The 21,332-nt window shown below is 39.2% G+C and overlaps 1 protein-coding gene and 1 non-coding gene across 3 annotated transcripts in view; both read right to left on the bottom strand.

The window, feature by feature from the left end:
* Positions 1-263: 263 nt before the first annotated feature.
* The window catches only part of dennd2b (DENN domain containing 2B), a 74,462-nt gene continuing 53,393 nt past the window's right edge, over positions 264-21,332 (bottom strand). For both annotated transcript variants that reach the window (XM_084716625.1, XM_084716617.1), the window contains exons 13-20: positions 21,140-21,280; positions 20,846-20,994; positions 9,464-9,641; positions 7,606-7,647; positions 6,803-6,914; positions 3,595-3,834; positions 3,256-3,342; positions 264-738 (exon numbers count right to left, since the gene is read on the bottom strand). In XM_084716625.1, coding sequence (XP_084572751.1) covers positions 704-738; positions 3,256-3,342; positions 3,595-3,834; positions 6,803-6,914; positions 7,606-7,647; positions 9,464-9,641; positions 20,846-20,994; positions 21,140-21,280 — 984 coding nt within the window. In that variant the 3' untranslated portion in view covers positions 264-703. The remainder of the gene's footprint in view (positions 739-3,255; positions 3,343-3,594; positions 3,835-6,802; positions 6,915-7,605; positions 7,648-9,463; positions 9,642-20,845; positions 20,995-21,139; positions 21,281-21,332) is intronic.
* trnae-uuc (transfer RNA glutamic acid (anticodon UUC)) lies at positions 6,345-6,416 on the bottom strand. The gene has a single exon. It is a non-coding gene; the product is annotated as a tRNA-Glu (tRNA).

Below are 21,332 nucleotides of genomic sequence, written 5' to 3' on the forward strand. Positions count from 1 at the left end.
GGCTTTGGAGAAAGCGAGATTCGGTGGTGGCTAAAATACATTTTCTTGCTGACTTTGTCCACAGCAGTACATTGTTTAACTACATACACAGCGACTCTTCCCTGTTTTTCCAAACTGGGGGCGCGCTGACCGTCATCTACTGTAGGTAATACACTGACTATGAATAACTTTCTCATACAATCCCACTTAAAAAATCCCAAACTTGCTTTCACAGCACAAATATTTAACATGTATATTATTAGTAAACTGAGGCATTTGAAGCATTTTAACTACCATTTTTTAATAAAAGATTGCAAAAGACTCTATGAAGAGTTACAATCATTTTCTTCATTGTCTTGATGCATGTACAGTTTTTGAATACACTCCTGAAACAGAGGACAACACTGTGGTGAAATAATGCAAAATGGAAGAAACATATGAACTGTACATCTATGCCCATGTCGAGTCACATACACTCACACACTCTGATAACACTCTTCTTCACAATCACACCTGGACATCAGTGGTTTACTCTACGGCTCACGCGCTGTGTACCGTCCTGCTATCACTATCTCATAAGGTACTATAAACATACACTGAAGAGTATCACAGCCAGCTTACAGTGAAATAATATGTACATGTTTACATTAAAAAAAAAGACAAAGAAGTGAGAATCATCATGACGCAGAGACTTGAGACATCAGGCCCTCAGTTTGTTTCCCCCTCAGTTCTTTTTGTGGAGAAACTTCATTTTGCTTCCTGAAACAGAAAGTTGAAACAAATGCATTAAATCATGTAAAATGTGCGGCATCTGAGAGGTTAAATTTAATACAGTTTATTACACAGTGTATGAAGATTAATCCAGGCTGAGATTACAAGAGGTTTGGTTTCATTTAATCCAGATTTTATCTGCCTGCAGTCTGTGAAGAAACCTGAATATCTGCTTAAGTGTCTGGTTTCCTGATAAATCTTTAAGATCCCCTGCAGACACGTTTAAAGACATTTAAAAAATACTCTGCCTTGAATAATAATTTGTGTAAAAACAACCCTCTAGTGAGCATATCAGAGAAGCCAGCTCACTAAACTAAAATCTTATCTCTTCATTTTAGCATTTAACTAGCTTTGACGTGCCTGAAACAAGCCTGAAACTCTTTTTTTACACTTTGTGTCACATTAATGCACTGCTGCACCAAAATAAAGTAAAATACAACATTTTAAAAGATTAAAATGTTGTTTATTTTATGCATTGCATGTATTCTATTTTTAGCTTTAATTAGTAATGATTAGTAGTATTATTAAGTGGGTTTTATTTTCCACCTTATGTTATGCATTCGATCTATTTTATTTATTCTTTTCTCATCTTTATGTTATTTCTTACTATATTATCTAGTGGGGTTTATTTTCAATATTATTTCACATAAATTTCTGCATTCTTTCACTCTTTTCGCACTTTTAGGCTACATTTCTTGTATGAAAGATGTTTTACAAATTAAGTTTATTATTTTATTATCATGATACATTCATACATCCTACATGAACAGTGAAGTTAGATCAACGATTAAAGTGGTGAAATAATAAGCAAGACACATTTTTCACCTTATTATGAAGTATTGACAGACTCAAGGAGTCACAAGGGGTAAATTGATCATTTTAACATGCTTAAATAGTTAGTTGGGAAAATTGGTGTGTAACTCCCTCTGGAAAGATAACAGTAATAACAAAGAGTTGTGTGTGCGCTCTAATCTTCCGGTGTATGAGAGTGTTTGAGAAATATTATATTTTTCACTGATTTTAGATAGGAATCATGAAAATATTCTTGTCACTACTCAAATCACCAACATGCCATAAGAATGAATAATGGTATTCTCTGGTTCAAGTCTGAGAAAACACAAAAGAGAATACATAAAAGAGAAGTGGGAGGAGAAGGGGAAATTTTAACATTTCAGAGGAGGGCTGGAGAAGAATGTGTCAAGCATAATGGAATTTAACTAATTCAGCTATATGGTGAGAATAATGTAGGGAAATGTGCCTTTTTTATTATAAGAGAACAGCAAAAACAATATAAGTGAAGTGGTGGTGGATGTTGGTGACAATGTGGGATAAATGACACCATATATTCTGGATTTGCTAAGTTATTGTGCGATATTTGCTGGAAATTCATAAATATATTTAATAAAGTATTTGGAGTCGACATTCCTTTTAGTAGTGATACAGTATGTATGAATGACATCTCATATGAAGGGTGGAAAATTGTGATAAGAAACTGGTACAAATTCTTCTGGCAGCAAAGGTTGTCACCAGAAAGTGGCTAAAATCAGAGCCACCCACACTGATGAATGGATAGAAATAATATATGAAATATATATATATATATGAAGGAAAGGTTGTCATTTTCCCTCAAAGTCCAAAAAGAATTTTTTTTTCCAGATTTGAACCTCAAAAAAAGATCAGACTTTAGCTGATTTACTAGAATAAATGTGTGAAAATATAATATGATTTAAATTTATCAACAGCTTGCTCTCTATCAATTTCCCCCTTTCAACTGTTGGTAGAATCTACAGTGGGAGTTTTTCATGTTCAGTTAAAATTAATCAAATCTAATGCCCCAACGTACTTAGTACAAATACTCTACTCAAGTACACTTTTCAGATTTCTGTACTTCACTGAAGTATAATATTTCTAACAACTTTTTACAACTTTTTTTTTCCTACATTTTCAAAACAGACCAATTACTTCAGTTTTAATGCCTTTGGGGAGACCCGTAGATCATTTTCATTTTGTGTTATTGTGCACTGTCTTCCCAATATCAACACCGATTTCAACCTAAATGGATGGAAAAATAAAAGACGGTTCTGTTGTGTATCACAGAAGTAACAAGACTGAAAAGATAGAGAGGAAGACCTGATCGCAGACAAAAGGTGAGGCTCAGTTAACTTTGCAACTTTTTACTTTTTGTACATTTCTGAGTCTTTTTTACACAACTATCTGTATTTCTAACTGAGTAAAGAATTTGTGTACTTTTGCTACCTGTGGCTAATACTATGAAAAACAAAACTCTGGCTGTAAAACGAGCTGTTTTTTTATTGTTGTTATTTAAATGTGCACAATACTACATGAAGCTATTTACAGTAATACTGACACTGTAAAAATTGAATGTGAAATGAATGCATTTCCAACACAAATAAAACAAGAAGAAAGAAAGTTCTGTGATTTTGAAGTAGCCTAGTGTTTTCTAAACTCTTGAGTGTAGCCCTGTGTGCCTGCTGCAGGACTCACCAAGGCCCTTGAGAAACTTGTTGACTCCACTTTGCTCAGTGTCTGGCAGCTCCTCCAGATACTGATCCACCCTCTGCTCAAACAAACCTGTCAACACCACAACACGAGATTAAAAAAACAGAAAATGTGAATCAGTCTTTTGCATTCCAGGAAGTTACAGTTTCTTTTGTCTGCCAAGAGGCACACACAGTGAGGAAACGTGCTGATGATAACTTTCAGCCACTAGAGATCAGTGTTACTGCAGTGCCTCCTCCTGCACAGCACAGGGGGGGAAATCCACAGAGAGAAGTGAACAAACTTTTCCTGGAAACAACTGACACTCGGGGACAAACAGTCTACCTTTAGCCCGGGTCTTCCTCAGCTCCCGATCCTGAATGAACCCAGCAAACATCTGAGACTCCATGAAGACACCCAGGAAGCGACGGATGCTTTTGGACGCCACGGACTTACGGAAGGCCTCTCTTTGGAAAACGCGCTCTCCTCGCTCGTTCTGCGTGATGAACAGGGAGTAATGGCCGATGGTCTCCAAGAAGAAGCGGATGAAGGCCTCTGACACCAGGCTGTTCAAGGAGTTATACTCTGTAGGCACAGAGGAGAAGCACTTTATTCATTCGTATCACTTACATCAGTATTCATAATAAAGTATGAAAACAGACATGTCATGAAGTTTGGTATGTTGATATTTTCCAAGAGATAGTCAGATTGTTCGAGAGCAGCCAGAGTCACATTAAAGCAGAATACATGGTTTGGCAGGACGCTCACAGCCACACAAGTAATAAAATGTACCAACAGCCGTTGTTAACTGTGTGGAGATTTGGGGACGTGTCCCGTAATGCTCGGTCAAATCCGCCTGAATCTAATTAACCACAAAATAAGTAATAACAATAATGTGGTGGTCTGTTTATTGGTGTTGTCAAAAAGTGTAACACTAGACTAGAGCTATTGGAAAATCTGAGCAAGTTGACAGAGGCACGGTGTGAGAGAAAAGAATGTCACAGCTCTGGAGGTTCGGACAAAGAAACTCTGAAACTCTGAAAGAATCTGAACTGAAGCTGAAGGAACTTTGTAAATATTAGAGAAAAACTGAGATCCTCAGTACTGACACAACCAGAGCTGTTTCTGTGGGGCCTTACTGAGAGTCATTATGGGAAAACCATGATGATGACTGGGGTTTTTGCTTGTTTTCTCCATTCCTCTGCTGTTTTACATTATCGTTGGTGTTTGTTATTTTCCTCTAACATTTTTTGGGTTGTACAGTAAATGTTAGGTGTCATGACTGGCCCTTAGGCCTGGTACACTGGCACAAAGTACTTTAAATGGATAGTTCAGTTTATTTGATTATTTGAATTTGTATTACCTAACAGTAGAGGGACTACTAGTACAGATGCTAAGGAATGTACTGCTGTGGACGTGGTCAGCAGCAAAGTGAATTTTAGCCACCTAAAAAAATAAATAGCAATTTAAGTGTACACTATATTTGGAATATTTTCACTGTTTATCTCACCATCAGACAGCCTTTTCCGATGGGAAACCGCAGTTATATAAGACAATCATTTTTCTTCAAACCAATCAGACTCCATGGGCGAAATGAGTAATTTTACTGTGAATCCATACTAATAACACAAACAATCTAACAAATCAAAGCAGCGATAGAACAACAACTCCATGTTCTGTGAGGTAAAATTAGTGAGCGGAGTCTGGTTGATTTAGAGAGAGCGATATTTGGCTTATATAACTGCAGTTTCCCATCAGAAAAGACTAACTGATACCAAAAAGCAGTGAAAATATTCTGAATATAGCATAAACTTAAACTGATATTGATTTTTTGAGGTGAACCTTTTTTTCATGGCTAAAATAGAGAGGTGAAGTCACGCCCCTTCCAGTGAACCACCATGGGACCTAACTTTGGAAAAAATATTGACAGTAGTCTGTCTTGAGAAACACATAATCTTTTGATCCTGTTTGAATTGTGCCATAAATCATACATATGATGTTTGTCAATTTGAAAGATAATTTTACAAGTCAAGAGAGGTGCAGTTTGCTGTAAAACTGCTGAAGTATCGAACTGTGATGATACGGAATATGAAAGACTACGTACCCAGAAGTTGCATAAGTGAGATCATGATGTTCTCCCTCTCCCAAAAGCTAACGTTAGCCACTGAAGCTACGATGCCTGTGTATTTTTGTACCAGGATGCAGTCACACGAGTAACAGGTCTTGCTTGTTCTTTTACTTCCCCCTGATAAAAGGACCAGGAGTTGCTGGATAAAACACTTCTGGTAAGATAACCTTACAAGGGACAGCGATGTTGGTCCTGATGACATATACTGTGCAAGAGAAGAAATGTAGTTCACTGAGCAGTTTCACACAAAACTAAACTATGACAAACTGCAACATTCTTGTCTTGAAAAATTATGTTTTAAATTGACACATCATATGTGTAATTCATAACTCAGTTCAAACAGGGACAAAAATAATTCCTTTCTTCCAAAGTAAGGTCCCATGAGGGACACTGGAAGGGGAGGGACTTCACCTCGCTATACACTTTGCTGCTGACCCTGTCTGCAGCAGTATACTGCTTATCCTATGTACAGCTAGTCCTCTCTTCATGCCGACCACCATCTACTGTTGGTAATACAGACTCTTGGTAATCAAGTAATATGAATGATCCCTTTAAAAATAGGAAATTGTGTGTGCTGGTACCAGTTAAAGCAGACAGATTGTATGTTGCACAAGTGTCTTGCTTTGGTTTGCACTTCAGCGAGAACGGCCTGTGATTGACATGCAGCAGATGTAACACAAACACAGACAGTGTTAGCTGTAGGTTTTTCTTTTGGAGAAGAATGTGGAGCGCAGAGACAGAAAGTCTGTCCCATGAAAGCTCTCTTCAGGACTAATGAAACAATGTAAAAACAGTGGGCATGTCTTTCAAAAATAAAGATTTTTCCTTTAATGCTGTCTCATGCATTTCCATATTCTTCCATATTGTTTCTTTGTTCTGCAAAGCACTTATTAACTGTTGTTTTGGAAAGTACTTTACAGTAAACCTATTACTGATCCAGTGGGGACAAGTCATTATAAAATCCATATTCCCACACCGGGAGTTGAACCCGGGCCGCCTGGGTGAAAACCAGGAATCCTAACCGCTAGACCATATGGGAGGTGCCAGCAGGAATACTTATTAAACTATAGATTCAAAATAGACCTATTTCCATCTCATTTCTAAAAGAAGACATTTCCTCCGATCGATTTCCTCATGATCGTTCAACTTTCAGCGTTGTTCTACCATCACATTAGAAGATGTGGACTCTGATGAACCCTCTGTGGAACATGTGAAGAGTTCAAAGTTCATTGGAAACACCATATTATCTCCCTTCAAGGATGAGCCTGTGTGACTCACTGTGTTGAGCAGTCTGTACAGAGGACGTCATCTCGAGCGAGTTTCACTGAGACGCAGACTGAACACATCCCCCCACAGAAACTGTTCCTCTAATTAACCAGGAAAACATCTGTCTCTGCGGGAAGAGATGATTTGTCATTTATTCACCTTCGTCTGACTCGCTGTCAGAGTCCTGATTGATGATGTCATTTCTCTGCTCCAGCGCTTGCTCAAGAGCTGCCTGAAGTTTCCGCGGCAACAGTGAGGCCTCGTCGTCCATCTATAAACAACCGAAAACACTGCAGTCACCAATGATAAACAACCATGTTTGGAGGATAAGTTTCAAAGGCTCAGACTTACAACAGAGAACTGCATGTTTTACAACCCTGCTTAAAGCGAGACCACATAACTTTTGAAAGAAGAAAAAACATGTTCTCCTGACAAATGAAAAGTTGAAATAATGAAAAATACAGTGACTTAACTCTGCACATTCAGGGTTTTTGAAGCTTTAGCTTTTCTTGGTCTGGTATGACCATGAACTTATGATCACTAGCTTTGGATATTTCTGTGGTGTAACAAACATCACTGAGACAGTTTGCTAATTTAATGACTTTTACTACTGTTACACTACAGTTTAGCACATCAAAAGACATTTCAATGGTTTTATCACAAAAATAAATGAGAATTGAACAAATGAACACAACACATCATGAGAAATATTTGTTTTTTCTACTTGTGGCTCTGTTACAGTTACCATTATGATGTCTTTTTCAAAATTTTCCTTCATTTTTTCCCCTTAGATCTTAGACAGATCCCCCGTAGATCCTCAAGATATGATTCAAGAAAATCTTGGGAAATCTTGGGAAATTGTCTTTATCTTGCAATTACCACTTGTAGCCACTGTTCAGCAAAAGTTACATGGTCTTGTTTTAAGATGAGATTTTCTTTGTTTTATAAGTTCATGGACTAACCTGTCGGATGAACCGGTCAGTTCCCAGGTCGACCATTAAAGCCTGAGAAAAGAAAAAAGAATGAATCACTCCTCAGAGCTAATTAAAAAAACATGGTCAGAAACCCTTCTTTTATCTACAAGTGGAACTGTTTATTTATTTACTAAAAGAAAAAAAATGTCACATTCAAAGAAGCTACAAGACCAAAGATTCACATATAAAACAAAGGTTTTGAATGAAGAAGACTGTTTCAGAAATGTTTTCATGAGTCAATCAGCAGCACAATGAGTGACGTAAACAGACAGCAGATGTTGTTGACAGCTCATTAACAGGTTGGTGTTAACTGTGACTCACATTGTCTTTTTCACATAAATCAGCCCTCAGTCTGAGAGATATGCACAGATGTAGTCAATGCTCAAGACAAAACTTCAACAATTTCCCACAGAAAACAATGTGTGAAACTCATATCTGCAAAACTGTAAAGCTAATTAATAAGGAAACTGCTTGTTTTTTTCTGGAAAAGCATTCATTATGAGCCGAAAGAAAGAAAGACAAGGAGGCCAGAGATGGTTGGCTGGTGGTGCCCTGAAAATTTCTGCCCACACCAAAACTATGTGACGCTACTTACTGTGCATCTGTGTGCATGTTTACACACACTGTACATATACTGTATAAAAATAATGTGCAGAATCATGGCTTGACTTTTAATATGGATAAAAAAAAGTACATTGATGAGCAAGAATACAGTAGTAGATAAGCTGTATGTGTTGCCACAGGGTGCTTTTACAGAAAATTTGTTTGTTTGTTTTGTTGTAGCACTGCTGTGCTACAGTTAATTAATTAATTAATAAGTACAGTTAATTTCCATTCACTGATTAATCTAACAATTATTTTCTTGATTAAGCACCTCATTATTTGGGCTGTAAGATGTTAGCAAATCTTGCGTGACCTCATGTGTGTTAAAACGTTGTGTGTTATCTGATCCAACCGTCCAAAACCCAAAGATATTGTCAAAGAAGAATATGAAAACCGAGAAATATTCACATTTGAGAATCTGGAAGACGGAATTTTGTCATTTTATCTGAAAGTTTTTCTTAAACAATTTTGTGATTATTAAAAATAACTGCAGATTAATTTTGTGTAAATTAACTGCTGCAGCTCAAAACAATAAAAGATTTTGTTCAATCAATTACCAACAAACTAAACAATATTAAAAAAAAAAAAAAAATTAAAGCTGCACCAGTCAATATTTTTATATAAACAACAGATCATGACTATGTGTAATGTGTGAGGGGTCGACCAAGATGGATAGAAGAAAAGAAAATTAGCACCCAACTTTGCAGTTCTTAAATAGATAATAGACCTTTTTCACAGCAGCTACATCATACTTACTACTGAACTTTACTCTGATTCACCTGAATGGAATCTTAATATGTATCGTTGGTAAAATCTATATCTTATCAAAATGTCTGCTTTGAAAAATGTATATATTTTGATATATATTTTATGCTTATTATACTGCCCCCAAGTGGCAAAAAAACACAAATGCACCTTTAAGTTGTTTTGATCTGAAAGGTACTGTCTTAAAATGTAACCTCAGTAGTTTTGGATTGTTTCCTTTGGTTGAAAGTCACCTGGCTGCTTGCTTCATATAATAAGACCAGAGGCAGAGGAGGTCAAAATGACAGCAAAAGTCAGCCAATTTGTAATGGAATTACTCTGAATCGGTACTGTGGTAATTTATCAGCCAGGAGACTAATAACCTCTAAACCAAGAAAGAAAAGACAGAGACTGAACATTCAGATCTTGACAGAAGAAATGTATGCATCTGGAAAAGAAACAGTGCTCAGAGGTCTACAGTCAGAGAAGAAGTACTCACCTCTTCCACAGGTAACTCCTTGAGCTTCGGCAAAGAGCTGGACAGCAGCCCCACCAGGAAGGGAGTCGGACAGCAAACAATGTCCAACATGGAGCCCGGTAACACGGGGATGAAGGTGTGTTGCCAGGAGAAAGGGTAGAGCAGCGCCACCACTGCATGCATGCAGCTGGACAGGGTACTGATGATGGGAGACAAAAAAAAAAAAAAAAAAAAAAAAAAAAAAGGACACACACCATCAGTCACCTTCACACTCACACAACAGCACCCAGCAGAGGCCACAACAGATTAAACTGAACACAGTCAAAACACGGCATATGTTTGTTTTCTGGACTGAAAGGGGAGTGGTGGTTTATATGGTAACATTTTCCTAAAAATACCCCCTAGTGCAGTCATGAAGTTTTGCATGGTAACAAAAATAAATAAACACAACATCACTCCTTAAAAAAGTTTCCATCCAGAGATGTTTTATCAGTGGCGGAGTTCACTTACCCAAGTACTTTACTTAATTTTGAGGGACCTGTACATTACTTCAGAATATCAATTTTCTTGCTACTTTATTCGTCTATTCCAATACATTTCAGAAAGAAATATTATATATATATTTTTTTACTCCACTGCATTAATAGTGAATAGTTTGTATTAAGATTAATATTTTACATGAAGACTTGTGGTAAGCTAATAAAAAAGTGTCTCTGTGTCATGGTTCAGATGTCCAAAACAGATTTGTGTAACAAAACTTTGTTTTTTCTTCTTTCTTCTCCGATTAATCATCTTACATCCCCTCAGATAAATCTGGTTCGGACCCTATGTTTGGAACCACTGGACTAAACTATAAAAGTACTGTATATATAAAGAAATTAAAACTAGCTCCACCTCTGACAGCTACAACAGTAAAATGCTACTTTGACACGTCAGTATGAACAATCGAATATCAGAATCATATATCTATCACAGGAGACATTTTACCACAGATCAATTTCTTTTATTTTTAATATCTGAAGCACATCTTACTGATGATACTTTGGTACTTTTACTTAAGTAAGATTTACAATGAAGAACCTTTACTTGTAAAAGCATATTTGTGCATTGTTGTAGTTTTACTTTAGTAAAGGATCTGAGTAATTCTTTCACCACAGTTTAAAGTGCATAAAAATACTCTGCTATGATTAATATTTTAACATGATTTTCAACATAAAAAGTAAAAGAAAAAGGTTTAAGGAAACATCAGATATTCACTTATACATGTTTGAGTCTCAGTCAGACCTAGACTCAGATAAAGAGTGATCTTGGGATTTCGCGGGACGCGATTTCACGTGATCTGCTGTGGAAGCAGATGTAAACAAACCAGAGACTGACGTAGTGCAACAGTTTGCTGCAGTAAAACTTTGCCATGAGGAAAACAGACGCAGAAGTTAAACGAGTCTGGATGAGAAAATGTTTGAGGAGACACATCAACACAGTTTGTTTATTGTTCAGCCAGAACAGGAGGTGAGATTTTAACTGTCCCTCTGTGAACAGCAGTCTGCTGCTGGCTAACATTAGCCTGAAGAACTAGAGAGTTTACGGATGTTCTGAGACATTGTCAGCTGCTGTGTCTCATTGTAGACTGTCTGTCTTCTCTTTATCCTGTTCTTGGAATCTGTCGCTAACACCAGCTTCAAGCAAGCATGTGTCTGAGTGTGTAGCTGTTATCAGCGCTGTGGTGATATCACAGTCAGTTTGTCTGCTGCGCGAATGATGTGACCATCGTGCAAAACATGTGTGTGACAATGACGGGCACAGAATCGGATTTGTAACGCTGACTGGCCAGTCACTGGTCTGGGCCTGTCACATGAAAACCGGCCCGATTCCGAGCATTGCCAATTAATCAGTGCAAGTCTGGTTTCTGGTTTAACAAAACATATCTTTTTCATTTATATCACTCCTCTCTGCTTTGATCACAGTTAGTTTTATTGTTTGTGGTGATTTTCATACTTGTTAACCAACCGCATTCCACCTCCTCTCATCAGTAAACCACCAGAACATGTTGTCCAGAGGATTTTTTTAAAAAGTGCGTCAGTGTATATAAAATATATTTATGATTCCCCTTATTTATGATTCTTTATTGAAATGTTCTCCATGATTGCTCAACAGGAAGCATCTCAGGCAACTGAGTGGTCTCCAACTGACGATTTCAATCTTCTGTTGAGGGGGGCAGGCCTACATGTCAGTTTTAGGCAACACAAACAAGAAAAACACATTTTTGAGTGTGGCTGATCTTTAAATCATTAACATTAAATCATTAGCTGGGCTACATACTGAACAACGAGAACACAAACAGTACATTTTCATTGCTGAGCTCTGTTCCCTGGTTAAATAACTACTTGATCCTCTTTTCCTCGAAACAGTTATTTTATGAGGCATAACAGCACCGCTATGTTCTCTGTCTTTGACACGTTCTTCCAGCAGCTCATCATCTCTCGCACGTCTCCCTCTTAAAGTTTAACACCATCTACTACAAACCATAATGAGGATGAGTGGGCTCAATAAAGTGCATTATTGTGACATTAGTCTTTGTCTGCAGGGGTGGCGTGACTCTGACATGTTGCTATAGTTAAGCTGGAGGCTTGTTGACGCAATAACAAAAAAAAAATGCACCAGTTCGGTTTAACTCCAACAGCTGTGGTATAAAATCGAGATCACAAATAGCAGCCCGTCTTTCTCACGATCCGTCGCTTGTTGACAGTGGCTGACCCTCCTCCCCTCTGTCCTCTACATACTGTCCAATCCTTGTACACAAAGAGAGTGAAAATAAACTGCGGGTCCAATCATACACACACACACAGCAGAGTACTAAATCAGTATGGATCAAGAACAAGCCCCGGGATCAAACATGGTATGCAAACGCACCCCACTTGAGATATATACACTTTTAATGAGGAATGTTTTCCATGGTCGCTCGCTGTCATCAACAGCTCACAGAACATCCGAGTAAACAGACGTTACTCCCTTTTTTCATGACCTCAAGCTGCAGAAACTTTAACTACATTTTGGAGTAACATACAGAGAGCAGAGATCAGTCTAATCAATGTGCTGCTGAGATAAATGACAAACTCCCACAAACTTTTCCACTCCATTCGTTTGGGCTACATGTTTTGCCACAGGCTTTTTCATCTTGACTTCCCATGAGTCAAATTGCCAAGATTAAAATGTGTTTTCTTGACAGGGTAAAATAGAATTACACCAGTAAAAACCCAAAGGCTACAATAACCACAGTCTTTTCAGGCCTTTTCCAGTTCACTCATAACATGAAGCACTTGCAGCTTTGCTTTGGCCGGTCTGATTTCCATTTGCCTGAGGAGGGCTTGATAATTCCTAACAGATCCTGTCTCCTGGGTTTGACGAGTTCCAACAGGGAGTGATGGGGCACAGATCTCAGAAAACCTTCGCCACAGGCTACACGCGGCCCTACACAGCACTGATACCAAAAGGATCAATTACACTCATTCCCCAACCGCACACTCTGGGGAGAGGATGAACTTGCAATGAAAACACTCTGCACTACCAGAGGTTGCCACTCAACTCTGGAAGGAGAGAGGGACATTCCCACTTGATCCAGACCAAAACTTCAGATCCTTAGACCACACATGGGTCATAAAAAAGAAAAAGAAAAATGCTCTCTGGCCTCTGTGTTGGTGAGAATAATAAAGCAATACACAAATTAAACACAATGAATTAATTAATTTAATTAATTAATAACAGCATTGGCAGAGGGGGATTTTAGACAAGACTTCTTCTTATTTGATGATGCTTTATTGTTTTAGATAAGTATTGAGGTTGCAGTGTGGTTGCATCAGATTGGATTATGTTGTATGGTGGCTTTTAGCCACGCAAGAGAAGTGGCTCTAGGAATGGAAATATTGGTCTGTCAGTTGGTCAGTCAGCCGACCACTTTGGTGCAGACTGAAATATTTTATTATTGAAAGGATTGGCGTAAAATTTGTCTCAGTACTTTGGTTTATGACCAAATCCCAGCAAGATTAGTGACATTCCCGTCAGCCTCAGCTGTATTTTGTGTTTAGTTCTAATTAGCAAATGTTAGCTAACATCCTAAACTAAGATGGTAAACATTAGCACGTTAGCATCATCAGTGTGAGGTAGATGTCTTCATTGGTCCACCCAAACCCTAGGACCCGAGACCAGACTCAGTACACATGGGATGGGATCCATGTTTTATACAGTCAGTTGGGTGGGTCAGGTCCTTCTATTACCATGGGCCTCAGGTCTGTTTCACATTATGTGTACTACCTGAGTGGATCCAAGAAGATGATCAGACAGCACTGATTATGATGGAAGGGTGAAGGATATGAGAGCAGAGGTTAGACTCATCTCAGGGAGTGCAGGTGATAGAACATCAGCAATGCTAATACTAGCCATTGTGGCAATAAACAAGCAATCATTATCATAGTTCAAAACCACAAACAGTACAAGTTATCTTCAATATGCTACATGCAACAAAGCTGAAAAACTGATTCTTAACAACTTTTAAGCCAAAGTTATAAGTGAGGGTCATGCTGTTTCAGTCAGCAAAAGAACAGAAAACCAGGAGGTATTTTACCAACTTTCTTGGTGAGGTGGATGGATTATATGCATCATGCCGAGGCAGAGGGGAGGAAGTTACTTAAGTTACATTAGGTAAAACACAAAGTTTTATTATGTTTTAATTAATGCTAAATTGTTAGCAGCAATCAGTTGTGAAATCAGTACCAACTCGTTCTGCATCTCCTGGCCAGGTTGCGTCCAACATTTTGCTAAGGTTTGGGTCCAAGCTTTCAAAAAAAAAAGTATTATTTCCAGGTCTTTTTGGAAGTTTTGGACCCATGATGATCGTTATGGTGTGAGCATGTTAAGGGCACCATGCCATTGTTCTGTGGGCCCATTATTCCAAACCTCAGTAGTCAAAAAAATGCAAAAAATGTCCCACTGGACTGAAAACCCATTTGTCCAACAGCCTGTTATCCCAGAAACACCCATGGTTCTGAAAATGAACACTCTTCCTGCAGTAACACACACACTCTAAGACCTGACCCTAATAACTTCAGGGTGAATGTGTATTTTCGGCGCAGTGGGCTTTCAGAGCAAATTTTGGGACATTTGCTGTCAAGCAAATGGGCTTCTTGTCCAATTGGACATTTTTCAAACTAGTGGAGTTTTGATTAACAGGCCAATGTCTGTGGAAACACTGGGCAGTCACCCATGTTAGCATGCTAATGTTAGCATGTAGCTCAGAGCACCAGTGTGCTCAAATACAGCCCAAAGGAATCCAAAGCAACAATATACACATGGATTGGTTGGAAAATAAGACTTTATCGTAGAACCTACCATCTTTTAAATGTTTAACCAAGCAGCAACCTTTGGGGCTAAAATGTGAAGCCAATGCAGAAGTGCCAAAAACTGTACAGGGTGAATTTTTGTAGAACTCACCAGTTTAAACTATATCCAAGCTTAAAGTCATGCTATATTCAGAGTGTGCCCTGTTTGAGTGTCAGGTGGGTACCGACACAGATGCCTAGCTGCTAAGTGGTAGCTGCTACATTTGGCCACCTCAGTTCTGCCCATGCTCCACCTCTTCTCTCATTTTTTGTATTAGCCAGGAGTTTGCTAAGTCAGGCAGTGCCAAGACAGCCAACAAACTGTGAGCTTCAAAACAGCTCTTCAGTAATCTATGGGTGATGTCATGGACGCTCCCCCATTATTTATTACACTGTCTATGTGTTTAAACGAAAACTTTTACTTTTAAAGTTACACCCCACAAGCATAAACTAACTCTCGAAGATTAATATGATTAATTTCAATTTGATTACACACTTAAAAGTCTTAGAAATTTATGACTCAACTCTGATGAAAAGAGAGAAGAAGCAGTTGTGCAGAGGTGAGGTCTGAGCAGAGCTGTTATGTGTTGAGGTTTGGGAGCTAATCCTGACATATTAGCTCTCGTAGGTCTGCCAGGCCTGGTTTAGTGTGTGTCAGGCTGAACTGGCAGATACTCCAGGAAACATGGGATCGAGAGGCTTAGTCTGTGAAGCCCAGAGGAGGAGGAAAAATTTCAGTGTCTGAGACGGAGAGAGAGGGAGACAAAAGCCTGTATCACCACATGCTTCACAGCTCTACTGAAGGACTGCACTGTGTCTACCAGCACTGGCATGGCTAAGACTGATTCTATAGATCGAGGACAAGGAGGACTAGACTGAGAGTATACTGAACCACAGCTGTCAGACACCAGCTGTGCTCCAAAGCTCCACAAAACCATTCTTCAATGTTAAAGGTCTTCCCAAAGCTCAACATAACACCTCGAAATCATATAAAGATGCAGCAGAGAACATATAGACCTATAGGATTCCTATGACAAGCTGCACATGGTGTATTTTTATCCTCTAGAAGAATGTTTTCTACTCCCTTAGTCCCCAAATGGTTTTCCCTCACTTCCTGTCTTTAAGGATCTCCAGTCACTGGCTCTCCAGCTCCACAGAAGGCAACAGCAGAGGCCATTTTACAATGAGAAATGGGTTCCCGATGGGAAACTCTATACGTGTTCTTATTAAAGCCACAATAACGTCTGAGTTTGATCAGCACTGTCTCGTGAGCAGATGAATGTGTGCAGGTGTTTGTGTATACTAGGCTCTACATGTGTATGTGAGTGCCTACATGGGGGTGTAAACATTCATGTGAGCAACACTGATGTAAAAATCAGCTGGTCAGGCTCCAGTAATGGCCAAGTCTTTCTCAACTCTTTGAAAAACAGAAACATTTCACATGTTTACAGTGTGTGGATTTCACTCTACCTCTGAGTTAAATACCACATGGGAAACCAGTTAAGTTGTTAAAAGCGGTTTTGGCTTTGCGCCAGCTCAGCAGAGCATGTTACAGAATAACGGAGGGCTAAATGAAACAAGTATGCTACCACACCGGTTGATTAGGAAAATACCAGCAGCAGTGGCAATAATTCTACCTGTCTCATGATTACGGTCACCACTGATCATAAAACTGCAGCTGCAAAATGTGTTGGTGCCTCCAGCTCACTTTCAGACTGCTGGATTATTCCCAAAGTAAAAAAAAAGAAAGACACAAACTACTTACGCAGTTTAAATACCAGTTTTGAGTTTGACAATGGCACAGTGTGGGGACCTCGATTAACAATATTAAAGGCATACTTCAGATTATTTGAGATGGTTTTGTATGAGGGACTTATCAATAGTCAGTGTATTACCTACAGTAGATGGTGGGACGGCACACTCACAGTTTGGGGAAGCAAAGAGGAGTACCAGCCTGGGAGCTAAGCAAACTGCTGTGGACAGGGTCATAAAAAGGCCCATCTATAAAAATCTATGCAATTTTAGCCTAGTTTATATTTAGTTTCTATTCTAAATGTATTTTAATCAATTTAGAATATTTTCACAGCTTTACTTTGGCATCCGACAGCCTTTTTCAAAGGTTCTATAAACCAAATATAGTTCTCTCCTCACCAACCAAATTCCATAGACTAAATCAGTAATTTCACCTTGCAGAACACAGAAGCTGCTGGTCTACACACTGTCTGGATGTATTTGTTTGTGTTATTGTATGACTTCAGTGAGGCCAAACACAGAAGTCACACAATAATACAAACAAACTAACAGATCAAAGCAGCAGTAGGACGGCAGCTCCCTGTTCTGTGAGGTAAAATTACTGATTTCGCCCATGGAGTTTGGTTTGTCAGGAGAGAGTGATATTTAGTTTGTATAACAGCAGTTTACCATCAGAAAAGTCTGTCTGATGATGACGTAAAAATGAAAATATTCTAAATACAGCATACACTTATACTATATATATATATATATTTTTTTTTAAGGTGGATCATTTTTGGCTAAATTCTGCTGACCCCACATGCTTAGTGTCCATGCTGGTATTCCTCTCTGCTTCTCTAAACCTCACACAGCCCCACATCAAATAATCCAAACTATCCCTTTAAGGGGGAACCCAAGCAATCTCCTGCACCTCACAAAAGTGAGCTTGATTAATTCACCAGGGCTTTGAGAAAGCATTGCTTAGTTTCCCTCCAGAGTCCCTTTTCACTCTTCCCCCCTGTTCCTCATCGTCTCTTCACGTCTTTCATTTCTCGCTCTTCTTCTTTGCTACCTCAATCAACATGCAAGACATCCACCTCCTGTAACAGGACTTCTCTGCAATCAAGTATCATTTCATGCTTTTAGCTTCAGTGTGGCAATTCTGATGAAAACACTGCAGGGAGGATGACGGGATTCAATCACCTCAACAATGGAGTCATACCAGGGAAAGCCATTTAGATGGAATATGAAGTAACACTTTTACTGTAAGAGTATGAATCCTGCTAACTGCTAAGAGATGAATCCTGACATGCAAATATCTTCTGGAAACCGTCCTCAACTGTAGCCCAAGGGCCGACAGAGGCTGTTTACATAAGTCTGCAGCACTGACAAAACTCATTTAGCATCTGCAGGTCAATTGAGTTAAGCAATTACAGGGTGACATAGCTGATGATGAATTCATCTGATTAGGCATCCAACTTGTTATTACAGGCATCGGATAGTGAGTGATCACTTAAAAAGAAATTGTCTGTGCAGACGTTTGTGTCGAGGCAACAACCTCTGCGGAAAAAACAACAAAGGTTTCAGTCTAATATTACAAGCGTCAAGTGATCGTAGCGCGCCGAAAAAATCGAGCGATAGAGACCCCACAGAAACGACTGCCTAACATGGCTTCTGCTCTCACTTCCTGCTTGTACTGCATATACATTTCAAGAGAAAGAAACATACATCATGTTCTGCTGGCGAAGTATTTTGGGAATGGATTATGTACAAGAGCCCCAGAGGGAGCAGCCCTTTTATCATAGTCATTAATGCTGCAGTGAGGCCCTGTCACTGTTTTTAAAAGAAACCAAAACAGAGGAGCTCTGCGTGTACACATGCATGCTTGTGCATTTAAATCCACACACACGTACACACAAATGGTTTGAGCAGATCATACAGTAAGTACAACTGCACATTTCAGAAACAAAATTATATAACTCACATTTGTAATTTTCTTTTTTTGTTGTTATTTTAGTATTCTGCAACTTAATTTGTAGTTTGAAATTGTACTTTGTGTGTCCTTTTGCTGCACACATTTTAACTATTGTTCTGCTTCATTGTAATTTAACCTTTGGTGGTGGCTCACAATGACAATGCTAACATGCTGATGCGTAGCTAGTATTTACCCATGAATGTATTATAAGATCTGCAAAACAGACCCAAAGATACAGCCTATTCAGCCCACATGTTCCCGCTGGTCCCACAGACTTTACAGTGTGATGATGTCACAGATTTTTAAATGACTTTTCCCAGAGAAAAAGAAAAAGAAGTTTAACAAAAATAACACATCCAAGGATCAAAAAAGAGTCAACTGACCTTGTGTGCAGTTCAAGGTGTCCTGTCAATAGGTTGACAGATGTCTATTTTATAACAGCGGCTTATAGGGAATAGCTTTATGGGATGCAGTGGAGTTTTACACAACAATGTTGCCGAGCAGTGGCGTTGTGTCCAGGTTTCTCTTTACACTTGTATGTAATTACCATGTTCACCATCTCAGTTTAGCATATTAGCATGCTAACAACAAAACGTATATCTGAGGCTGATGGGAATGTAATTTGTTTTTCAAGTCAAAGATTAAAATTTTGACCTGATGATGGCGCTTGAGAAAAATTACTTAACTAGATATTGCCAAAGTTATTACAATTCATCCTAACAAACTGGGGTCCACAGACCAACAGAGTCCTTGAGTGGGCTGTAGGGGTTCACCAGCAGAAAAAAAGAATAGAATATTTTTTGGAAGTTGGAACAAGGTAAGAAATAGGGTTGGCTGCTTTGATTGATTGTAATTTGTAGCGATTTTAGTTTGATTATTGATTTGACAATGAGGACATTATTATCCTAAAAATAAAAAAAAAAAATACACAGGATTCCTTAAGACAAAATCCTATCAAATTGGGGGTCAGTGGTCTAATGTGCATCTATTGCGGGGGTGCTTGACATGAAACAGTTCAAGGACCCCTGATCTATCCAACAATTGTTGAGACATTTCAGTCAAAACCACAATGTGAACCTCATGGTGGAGGCAGAAGGAAAGTCAGGGGATCATCAAAGTGAGTAGGATACTAATAAATGCACTTTGTTCCACAAAATTTTGTTTGAAATCCCACAGCATTTCATAATGCATTGAGTACTATACCGAACTTCAACTGAACTGTATTTCACTGAAGCTCGCTGTCTAACGTCTATCTCTTCAGGTACACAGATGTTGCACTGCATTGGAAAATGGCCGAATTGCTTGTGTAGTCTTACCATCACTGTCTTGGGCAATATATCATGATATATTGTATTATGAGTTATTTCATGATTCCCACCCCGTGACCTCTTCATGTTATCACCTCTGGTAATCAGCAGTTCAGACTGATTTCCTCCAGGGACGCCGAGAGTGCCGTAGCTCATACGTACAGTAGGGAGTGAACGTGGCATCATAAGTCAAATGGTGACAGTTGAGCCACAGATCACAGAGGGCAGAGTCGTGCACACAGGAAGTGCATTCCTTCTCCTCACAGTCACTGCCCCCACTGATGTTTGTTTAAACTGGGCTTTGATACATGGAGAGATTACTTCTCCACTCAAATCTCCTCCCACTCCACCCTCGCCTCCAACACTCTGAAAGTACCCCTCTCTTTTCTGTAGCAAGAGGACAGACTGGGACACTGGGTCCCTGGAGACTCTTGCATCTTATCAGCTCTACCCTATTCTCCTGTGGCAGTGACTCTCACTGCTGTGACCTACTTTACTGCGGGTATCAAAACTGGCATCTAACGGACTGACCCGTTGCCTGACTTTCTGATTCTAATCAATAATGAAAGCAGCTCCACACATGGTGCATCTGTTAAGCCCCAGCTGACAAAACCACGGCATAATGCTGCTATTGTGCGCCTGTGTGTGCAGAAAGGTTAAGCTGGCTGTGAAACACTTTTGAAAGAGATGTTTCTCAGTTTTGGATATACAGGAGCCATGGAAAAGTAAAAAACAAGTGTGTCAAAAAAGGCCATAACATATTTAAGGCCATAACTTATTTAAGCCACCAGAGCACAACTAACAGACCTACATGTGTTTTTAACATCTGTAGGGTCATAATATTTGTAGTCACATGAACAAAAGTTTTCAGCCAAATCTCGCACACTGCAAGCATAACCAAACTCAAACGGGTGACAGGGCAAGGAAGCATTAACTTCACGCCTTCCCTTCCTTTAAATGATGTTTTGGAGATGAGGGACTCACTGCAGAGAGATAAAGACTAATCTTGGAGCCTCACCTCAGTTTATCAGCCACAAAGATGACTCTACGCTCCAGCAGCAGGGAGGCAAAGACTCGTATCACCTGCCGTACACTGAGGCAACTGAACAGACTGTCGAAGTCCACATGCTCCAGTCTGGAGTCGGTGGGTCGCCTCAGCTCAATGACCTGGAGAAAAAGAAAAGAAATTAGTCATCAGAATTTGTGGATCTAATTGAGAAAAGGATGTCTCTGAAAATGATCTGGGCTAATGGGTGTGATTAAGATAGAGAAAGAGAAAACAGTTGGTTTCTGCTTTGTCGTCAGCACTGACCTCATTTCCTGCGCCGGGCAGAAAGGTCTTAACTTTGATAATCTTCCCTGGTGCAGGGAAGGGCGACTCCATCAGACTCCTCATGAAGGGGTAGACCAGAGCAGCTGAGACACCTCGCCGCCGCTCCACCTCATCCAGGATCTGAACAAAGCGGAACAGAAGTACAGTTTCATTAACATATTTCAACCAGTTT

This window comes from Lutjanus erythropterus, chromosome 1 (assembly GCF_056507025.1).
Source record: "Lutjanus erythropterus isolate fLutEry1 chromosome 1, fLutEry1.hap2, whole genome shotgun sequence".
Classification (NCBI taxonomy): Eukaryota; Metazoa; Chordata; class Actinopteri; order Lutjaniformes; family Lutjanidae; genus Lutjanus; species Lutjanus erythropterus.